Source organism: Triticum aestivum, chromosome 7D (genome assembly GCF_018294505.1).
Source record: "Triticum aestivum cultivar Chinese Spring chromosome 7D, IWGSC CS RefSeq v2.1, whole genome shotgun sequence".
Taxonomy (NCBI): domain Eukaryota; kingdom Viridiplantae; phylum Streptophyta; class Magnoliopsida; order Poales; family Poaceae; genus Triticum; species Triticum aestivum.
In genome coordinates, this window is record NC_057814.1 from 222,244,087 (window position 1) to 222,253,574 (window position 9,488).

Genomic DNA, 9,488 nt, shown 5'->3' on the forward strand with positions numbered 1-9,488 from the left:
ATTTGTAACAGTTTGCTCATCCAATTTCTGCAAGATGTGATGGCAAAGCAGAAGAAGCTTTATTCATGGATATATTATTCTGATTACATTTTGACTGATAACCCGTCGCTGTAAATCAATCAAAAACCAGCACAACAAAAGAATTACAGTCTTAATGTACACAAAAATGAGGGAGGAAGAAAATTCCTCAGAGTTCAGAGTATGCAAAACAGGTGGTATACACTCAATTTACACTACTCCTGTTTGGAGTAGATCCCAGATGCCGATAGCTTAGAGGAACAATGAGGTAGGCATATTCGCCGGGAGGAGGGTTCTGCTACGGGGCAAAACTTTACCAAGTGTACCAAAGCACAGCCATGTCTAAAAGTCCACTATCCAATTCATGTCTCAGGGGAGAGGCCAAAAGAAGATGCCATCTCTGCCAAGTGCTGCCATGTTGAATTCGTTATGAATGCTATAGGAACTACAGGCTGAAATATATATTCGTCGCTATCCGGTTGGAGGTTATACAATGTTTTGAGTTCCAGCGCTTTAGATTCCGCGGCTTCAGCTTCTTTGCGTAATATCTCCACTTCCTCACCGTCATCTGTTTCAGTTGCAGCAGTCAATTCTGCTCTAGCAGCAGAGGAGTCCAGACGGAGCCTTTTGTAACTTGCCATGGCTGACTCTTGTTCTTTGAGCACAATAAGCCCTTCGCATTCCTGTATCTTGTCAGTGGTTGCTGCGATATCCTTTTCTATAACCTCCAGATCAGTACCAGCTTTCTCCAATTTAGCACGCAGTTCTTCCTTCTCAGAATTCAGTGTTTTTGCCTCTGCAGCTATTCTCCCTGCTTCCTTAAAGTTCCTTGCAGCAGCAGCAACCTTCTTTTCAGCCTCTAGTTCAGGGCCTCTTTTGTCAATAAAGCTCAGCTTCTGCTTACATGTAGCCATCTCTTGCTGTATGCCTGCTCTCTTTGAAGATATCTCCTGCAGACCCATCAATTAAGAAATATTCAGAATGAGGATCTTATCAGCACCGAAAAATATCTCAGTATATACCCAATGTTCTTTATCAGCAAAAAGAAATCATTTAAAGAATAGATGTTGTACCTGAAGACTAGTTCTAGCATCAGTTGTTTGTTGCCTGAGCATTTGGATGTCTTGCGAAATTTCCTCCTCCATTTTTAATAACCCAATTCTATCCTGCCTTGACTTCAAGATTGATGATGCAAGCTTCCTTCTGATTTCAACTGATTGTTGGCAAGCTTTTGCTTCAGCAGAACAAGCATTGATGATTTCCCGTAAGTCTGAGTCTTTCTGCTCTGCTGAAGAGATACAGTTGTCGATTTCATTCTTTTTTAAGGCAAGTGCCTCAGTATCTTGATCAATTTTAGTTTGGGATTCCTGCAAGGAATTGATCTTCATGTCAATATCTGACTGGGAGCCATGAAATCTGGAGACCACCGCACCGATCCTTTCTTGAACCTCCTGCATCTGAGCATTGTTTTCAGCTATCTCTGCTTCTTTCAACCTCACCAACTCCAGGAGCTCAGCTAATTCCACTGCAAGGGTTTCTCCTTTCTTACTTAGAATGTCCTTTTCTCTCTTATCGTCTTCAATTAAATGCTCTACTGAACCTTCTAGCCCTGAACGTGCTGCTAAAACCAATTCTGTTTCAACCTCCGTCTCTAGCTTCTTTATTTGTAGTAACTCCATTGATGTTTGCCACCCTTCTATTTCTTTCGACGACATTTCTTCTGCTTGTTTGCTTACAGAATCAGCATGCTCAGTGGCATCCTAAGAAAGACAGAGCTTGAATATTAATGAGCTAGAAGAACAGAAACTGAAATGTAGTGAATCCTTTAGAGGTTCATAATTAGTTGTTGTCAAAAATTGTCGCAACATAGATTACTACATCTATTTAACTATCACTGTATTCAGGTAGATATCATATAGTTGCCAGTAAATTTCATAAGGGGAATAACTCTTAACAGACAAACCATTCTCTGGTTCAGGTAAACATGGACACTGGTGTCCTTCGTAATCATATAGAACTGCTAAAATTTATTCGTTTGGGTTAGTCTAAAACTTCAAATCATCCTTCTCTTTCACAACTTTCATGCTGTTCGAACATTTCAGTACCTTTTAGATACTTATTATTACATTGGAGTATTATGCCAATGGACTGTAATAGTGCCATCAACACAATACATGTATTACGATATCATCAAATCAGACATTATATAAGCATAGTAGTCCCACTAATGTTATCCAATAAAAAAAATATCAGTAGATACTTAGTGTAAAAACATGTTTGAGTAGCTCTCTAGAAAGACTAGGGTTGATGCAATGAAAGCCTATTTATGTCAAAGTGTTATTTAAAAGGATGCCTGAATTCAAGGAAGTACATCTAACATTGACATTACAGTTTTATGCAAGCTGAGTAAAAGAACGCACAGCTGATTTACCTTTGCAAACTGCTCAAGAAGGGCAGCAGCTTCCTCCTCCACGGCTATGCGGGACTCAAGCACATCCTGCAACTCCAAATCCACCGAATCATAATCAAGCTCCGCATCACGCAGCGCAGTCAACAACCGATCTTTGTCCTTCTCCAGAGCGGCAAGGGAGTCACTGATCCTCTCGGCCCTCTCAAAATCCTCGGCTTCGCATGCCTCCTCCAGCTCCCTCTCCAAATCCTTGTGCCTGGATGCCGCCGAACCGACATCCTCTGCAACCTTCCTCTGCCTACCCGCCAGCTGCCTCCTCTTGGCTGCGACAGCAGCGGCGCTCTGCTGGATTGAATCAAGCTTACTAGATATTTGAGATCTAAGAAGAGCCAACCTCTCCTCGATCCCCACTACTGCAACTACAGCCTCTCCAGCATCCTTGCCACCATCTTCTTCTTTCGCCTCCTGTTTCGCATCCAAAGAATTGACGCTGATTGCATCCAGAGAATTGGCATCCGGATCCACCACAGCTGCATCTCTCTCATCGTCATTGCCTAGTTGGTCAAGGTACTGGATGGGGATAGGGGGAATAGCGTCATATGTAGAAGCATCGGAGAGGCTACTACTACTACTGGTAGTACGAAGTACAGTAGCCGTAGCAGCGGCGGCGGCGGGGGCGGCGGTGTTAGCGATTGGCACGGTAGGCGGCAGAGCGGGGGCGGTTTGAGGCGAGCGGCCGTACCCGATGCGCACGGCCCTCTTCTTCTTCCGGAGCGACGAGGAGGACGGCTGGCGCGAGAGGGCAGCGGCGGCGGGGGGAGGCGTGACCGCGACTGGCGAGGCGGGGCGGTGGTTCTGATCTTGGGCTTGGGGCTGGGGGTGTTGGTCCTGGTCTAGTGGAGGCTGAGGGGCGAGCAGGGTGAGATCGGAGAAGAGGTCCTCGTCCAGAGGCTGGGAAGTGGCGCTGGACTCGGCGTCGGAGGCGGCGGCGGCGGCGGGAGGGGGCGTGGGCGGCTTGGGGGGTTCGGGTGCCTCCTCGGCCTCGGCGGCTGCGGGGTCAGCGGGGGCGAAGAGGACCATGCCCTCGAAGAGCGAGTCGCCGCCGTCGCCCCACCCGCCGTCCTGCGACGCCATCGGTTCGGCGGCGAGCTCCCGGGGAATCTGCTGCGGCTGACGGGACGCGGGAGGGGGAGGACGCGGAGTGGACCTGTGCGTTAACGGGTGCTGCTCTAGACTCTCGACTCTAGCGGATCATAATACTCTGCTTTGGCTCCGATGCAGGGGAAACTCGGGCTGAACTTTTGTCGCGTGCGAGAGGATTAGACGAAGACGCCAGCTGATTGCATGATCCTCCCCACACGGCAATCCATGTGCCGAGGCTCGACTCAAACCGCAAAGTGTGTCATCATCGTTATCAAGAACTCATAAACAACATCCCCAAAAAGAACTCATAAACAACCATGTGACATACTATGTGGTAAGCAATCCAAACTTGATAAAAAAACAGAGACAAAACACACACAGGTTTTTAGAGGGTGTTTGTTTCAAGGGACTTATTGGTTTAGGGACTTAAAAAAGTCCATATAAGTCCCATCTAAACCAAACAGGAGGGACTTATAGGGACTTATTGGGGTCATTTGGGACTTATCAAAAAAGACTCTCAGGGAGGAACTTATTGGGACTTATCGATCTGGACGCACCTACCCCGCATCGCCCCGCACGAACCCCGCCCCGCTCGTTCCCCTCCTCCTCGCCTCGCTCCTTCCCTGCCTCGCCCCAATCGCCGCCGCCGCCGGCACCCTCAATCGCCGCCGCCATGGCCGATGAGGAGGACGAGATCCCCTTCTTCTCTCAATTCCCCTTGTCTCAACAGACATCCGAAGGCTCATCCGCCGGTGCAAATCTCGGGAGGGGAATGGGTTTCTTGGATCTCAACAGCAACGTCAACGGCTTCCCGGAGTTGGGCTCGTACCAGCAACTCCTCTTCGACCAGTCGGCCGGTCATGGCCTTCCTCCGGTTGGACCTGGTCGTGGGAGGCCCGTGCCCCAGGGCGGAGGAGGCCGAGCACGGTCTCTGAGCATGGGAGGCCGAGCCGGCTCTCACCTGCGTCCGTTCGTCGCCCCGGGCGCAACTGCCGTTGAGGGAGGCGTGATAGGGCGTGGGAGGACCGTGTCGCAGGTCACCGGACGCGGTGTAGGTCGAGCCCATGGGTCCTCATTGGCCGGCAATAGAGGAAAAGCTGCGGGGAAGCAACGTGTGTCGTCAACAAGTGTTAATCGTTTGTATGAACAAGTGTTATTTCGGTTGTCACTATTCTGTAATTCGTTTGTATGAAAAAGGGTTATGTGAACAAGTGTTTTATCAACTTATAAATCCCTGTAAACAAACAGGCAGGGACTCGGGACTTATAAGTCGATGTAAACAAACAGGTAGGGACTTATGACTTATAAGTTGGGACTTAAAAAAGTCCTATGACTTATTAAACAAACAGGGCCTAAGTCCCTGTAAACAAACAGGCAGGGACTCGGGACTTATAAGTCGATGTAAACAAACAGGTAGGGACTTATGACTTATAAGTTGGGACTTAAAAAAGTCCTATGACTTATTAAACAAACAGGGCCTTAATATCTGTCCGTCGCTCGGGAGGATTGGGGCAACGTGTGATTCACTAGAAAGAGAAGTATAACACTGAAGATAACACGACTTTACATGAGAAGTGCAGGGCTGCACGCAGCGCATCCACGGCTGGTACTGCTTCGCGATTTGGACCAGCTGCAAGTGCTACTTGGCGTATAGAGCGGCCAAAGCGAGCGCTGTGTTTCGTATTGCTATATTCGGTGTATCGCGCACTGACCGGCGACTGACGCACACCTGCGGAGCACTTTGCGCGCGCAGGATGAAGGACACAATATTACCGTTGCGACGAACAAATGTGTAATGTAAACACTTTACCCCAAATGCATGTATTTAAGGCCCATGCACCAGCCGTTGTCCCAGTACCGATTGTTTTGGACGTTCTCGTTCAAACAAGCACACAAGCACAGCTAGTTGCCGTGATCCATCGACGCCGCCGTGCCAAGGTGTCCCAGAGCTCATCTTCTGCGCGTCGTCTCCGCAGCCCCCCGCCACTGCTGCCATTGATCCTGTGCCCGAGGTGCGCCGAGACGAGGACTAGATGTCCCATTGACATTTTGCCTGCTCTTGCCGTAACGAATCCCAAAGCCGACCTCCCATGAATATAGATTATAGAATTCATACGCCTCTACCAGCGAATCAAAAATAGTGCCAAGCACCGGGTTGACGCCCACATCAGTCCCCCTATCAGCGAATCCTCTAATAGCAGCTTCCAATGGCGGAACACGGTCAGCTACTACAGCCCTCTCGTCTGGCGCACGAGGACCTCTTGGCCTGCGTTTCGAAAAGCACAAACAACATAGTTATGAAAAATAACTACCACGGATAGCAGAATAAAAAGACCACAAACTGCTGCAACATAGGTTCATAATTACAAAAATCGATTTAGGATCCTTTTTCGGCATGATTGATTCAGACTTTATTCTTCCCCATATCATACATTCAGACTGCTGGAAAAAAAGCCACCAAACTTCTACGAATTGGACTGCACTAAGTACATCCTCCCCCTTGCATTGTTTGAACACTCAATAATGCCAACATGCCAATGGATAACCAGTTTAGGGACTGAAAATTTTGGACAAAGTAACTTATCCATACAATTCAACTGGTTCCCAGCAGCAGCAATTCAATCATTATCTGTCAACGGAACTTAAACCGTTTTTTTATGCAGTGGCAATGATAATTTTCACCAAACGAACGATGCGGTACGGCTTAAGGATAGCTACTAAGAACTTTTCAGCCAGGGATGATTGAGCGCCAGTCTTTATCCCCAATTTGGCCAAACTAGTGAAACTTCTCTCATCAGCTCGTACGAATGCGATCAAGTAAATACAGATTTGCCCAAGGCGACAGCACAATTAGCATGTACCTCCGCTTCCAGCCTACGCGGATGGTGGTGTTAGCCAAAGCCGGGCCGCTGTGACGTAGGGACTGCATTGTGCAGCTCGAGACGACGGCCGGCGACTCGTCGCCACGCCCCCAGAACTGAATGTCGTGCACGAATCCGCCGCGCCACTGCGGCCGCCCGACTCGACGGACCGCCTCCAGAGCTGAAGGTGTTGCAGGACGCCCCGGAAAACTTGCCATCAGCCAAGCCCACCCCTTGATCCAACTGACGCACGCCCGGCGAGACCGGTCCGACGGCCGAATCGGACGAGCCAGCGGCCGAATCGGGCACAGCGTCGCCGCCCCCGCCCAAAACGCACGGCGCCTCATGCGCCACTGCATCCCTAGCAGCCAAGATCGATCTGTAGCACCGGCGACCGGGGCGAGCTCGCTAGATTAGATTTTTGACCAAGAACAACTAAATAGGAAGGGATTCACTAACCCAGATACCAACGCCTCCGGCGTCGTCGCTCCGGGGATCGGCATGAGCAGATCCAGGCGGAACAGGAAGCACACCGGCTGCTGTCGCGGCACCACTTGTTCTTCGCCCAGCCGGGAAAGGGACTCGTGCGAGTAGAAGCACATTAGCCTAATCTTTTGCCGTCACCAGTCCAGTCCGTATATAGCTTTAGTCAGCGTCGCCGGTCCCGCTGGACAGGAAACGAACGCCCCCACATTGTACGTCCTGCGCAGCACGCCCACTTTTGCGTGTCGGATAAGTACCACGGCTACTCCACGAGGCCGACGTGCGGTAGGGTATTTGCATGTATCACGCGTTGTATCTCCACTTTACTCATTTTGTTAATCAAACTGCACGCATCACCACGCCGCGCGCGACCGGCCGGATAACTGCGTGCAGTTCGTCCACTCTAGACTTTACATCGTCAATGAAGATGCGACTCAAACAACATAGCGATCTTTAGGTCGTCGAGATGGCACGACCCACGCAACACCAAAACAACCAACTACGACCTAAAGCTTGATAGGCAAGCGCCTGCGACCCAAATCTTAGTGATCCAAAAGCGATACACGAAAAGTAAACACCTATGGCATGGGGCAACGAGCTGCGCCGAACCTCATCCGCAAAAAAAAAAAAAAACAGTCACAAGTAAAAGGTGTGTTTATCCCTTTTCTTAGGAAGAGTGTATTTTATGTTGTACTAGATGATATGTACAAGCAAGTAGTTCGTGAGTTTTTTGCAAGACTTACATGTAATATATGACATATAGTGCATACCTATGAAATAAAATTTAGAACTCCACTCCTCCAGCATAGAGTGCATACGAGTTCATAGAAATATCCAGCGTGTTGCGTCGTAATTCGATAGTATTTTGCGTATTATATAGAATAATAAATTCATTTCTTACGATTTAAATATGTGAGAAATTTATGTAGCGCTAAAAAATAAAAATAAAACTTGACATAATAGTAGTTTAGATATCACAACTGAATGCAATGGGATTTAAAATGTTCTTATAGTGTACTGATGCATGTTGCATGATATAGGTCTCTCGTGTCTTCATCGGGTAGTTGTTAACGGACCAAGAAAATCCTAATCTTGATGATGTGAATCACTGTGAGAGCAAAAATAGCTTGCAAATGGGTTTGCCCATATAAGAGCATCTCCGGCCGTTGGCCCCAAGGCGGCGATTTTACGCGCCCCCAGGGGCGAGCCGGTGCTAAAATCGGCGCGGGGGCGAGCGGGTTCGCAGCCGCTCACCCCAGAGTCGCCCCAGACGCTTTTTTTATTTTAAAAAAAAATATGAATTCAGCAAAGTTCAGCTAAAATTCGGCAAACTTGACATTAATATTCAACATGTTCGGTTTTTTACATAAATTATTAAAAAAAGGCATCTACGTGGCGAAGAAGTCGATCAGCGAGGCGAAGTCGCCGACGTCGCCGCCGTCCTCGTCGTCGTCATCGGTCTTCTCCTTCTTGATGGCGCGGCCGCCCCTGCTGGACGTCTGCCCGGCGTCTCCATGGCGGACCGGCAGTGGCGGCGCGTCGTCGTCGTCGTTGCTGTCGTCGAGGACGACGATGCCCCCCTCGTCCCGGCCACGGCGACGAGCTGCGAACTGCGCTAAGGCGGCGCACTGGCGCTCCCTCTCCGTCTGCAGCCAATCGTCGTGCGCCCATTTGAGGGCCGCGTCGTCGTCGAGCGCCTCCTCCTTGACGGCGGGGAGGTCCGGCTCGGGCTTGACGGCGGCGAGCCCCGGCTCCGTCTTCGGCTTGACGAAACGCGGAGGAGACGAGGAGGAGGCACGCCGGCCGCCCTCGTTGATGGCGATGCCGGCGCTGCGGGTGCGCCGGCCGAGTGGTGTTGTTGGGAACCGTAGCATAATTTAAAATTTTCCTACGCTCACCAAGATGCATCTATGGAGTCTACTAGCAACGAGGGGAAAGGAGTGCATCTACATACCCTTGTAGATCGCGAGCGGAAGCGTTCCAATGAACGTGGATGACGGAGTCGTACTCGCCGTGATCCAAATCACCGATGACCGAGTGCCGAACGGACGGCACCTCCGCGTTCAACACACGTACGGTGCAGCGACGTCTCCTCCTTCTTGATCCAGCAAGGGGGAAGGAGAGGTTGATGGAGATCCAGCAGCACGACGACGTGGTGGTGGATGTAGCGGGTCTCTGGCAGGGCTTCGCCAAGCTTCTGCGAGAGAGAGAGGTGTTGTAGGGGAGGAGGGAGGCGCCCAAGGCTGTAATGTTGCTGCCCTCCCTCCCCCCCACTATTTATAGGACCCCTGGGGGGGCGCCAGCCCTTGGGAGATCAGATCTCCAAGGGGGGCGGCGGCCAAGGGGGGGAAAGGGTTGCCTTGCCCCCCAAGGCAAGGGGAACCCCCCACCCTAGGGTTCCCAACCCTAGGCGCATGGGGGGAGGCCCATGGGGGGGCGCCCAGCCCACTAGGGGCTGGTTCCCTTCCACTTTCAGCCCACGTGGCCCTCCGGGATAGGTGGCCCCACCCGGTGGACCCCCGGGACCCTTTCGGTGGTCCCGGTACAATACCGGTAACCCCCGAAACTTTCCC

General features: G+C 50.6%; 2 protein-coding genes across 2 annotated transcripts; both read right to left on the reverse strand.

Moving 5' to 3' along the window:
* Positions 1–37: 37 nt before the first annotated feature.
* LOC123166949 (CAP-Gly domain-containing linker protein 1) lies at positions 38–3,775 on the reverse strand. The gene is made up of 3 exons (XM_044584771.1): positions 2,450–3,775; positions 1,092–1,778; positions 38–968 (listed from the first exon to the last, which is right to left on the reverse strand). Exons 1-3 carry the CDS (start codon positions 3,560–3,562, stop codon positions 381–383), a joined length of 2,388 nt encoding a protein of 795 aa, XP_044440706.1. The 5' UTR covers positions 3,563–3,775; the 3' UTR covers positions 38–380.
* Positions 3,776–5,346: 1,571 nt separating this feature from the next.
* LOC123166953 (uncharacterized) lies at positions 5,347–7,125 on the reverse strand. The gene is made up of 3 exons (XM_044584775.1): positions 6,892–7,125; positions 6,433–6,811; positions 5,347–5,837 (listed from the first exon to the last, which is right to left on the reverse strand). Exons 2-3 carry the CDS (start codon positions 6,789–6,791, stop codon positions 5,522–5,524), a joined length of 675 nt encoding a protein of 224 aa, XP_044440710.1. The 5' UTR covers positions 6,792–6,811; positions 6,892–7,125; the 3' UTR covers positions 5,347–5,521.
* Between the last annotated feature and the right edge of the window lie 2,363 nt (positions 7,126–9,488).

Coding starts and splice junctions, on each gene's coding strand:
- LOC123166949 (XM_044584771.1), bottom strand. CDS start 3,562: ATGGCGTCGCAGGACGGCGGGTGGGGCGACGGCGGCGACTCGCTCTTC. Junction 1,779..2,449: donor TTCTTGAGCAGTTTGCAAAG/GTAAATCAGCTG, acceptor TGTCTTTCTTAG/GATGCCACTGAGCATGCTGA. Junction 969..1,091: donor ATGCTAGAACTAGTCTTCAG/GTACAACATCTA, acceptor ATGGGTCTGCAG/GAGATATCTTCAAAGAGAGC.
- LOC123166953 (XM_044584775.1), bottom strand. CDS start 6,791: ATGCAGTGGCGCATGAGGCGCCGTGCGTTTTGGGCGGGGGCGGCGACG. Junction 5,838..6,432: donor CGCGTAGGCTGGAAGCGGAG/GTACATGCTAAT, acceptor TTCGAAACGCAG/GCCAAGAGGTCCTCGTGCGC.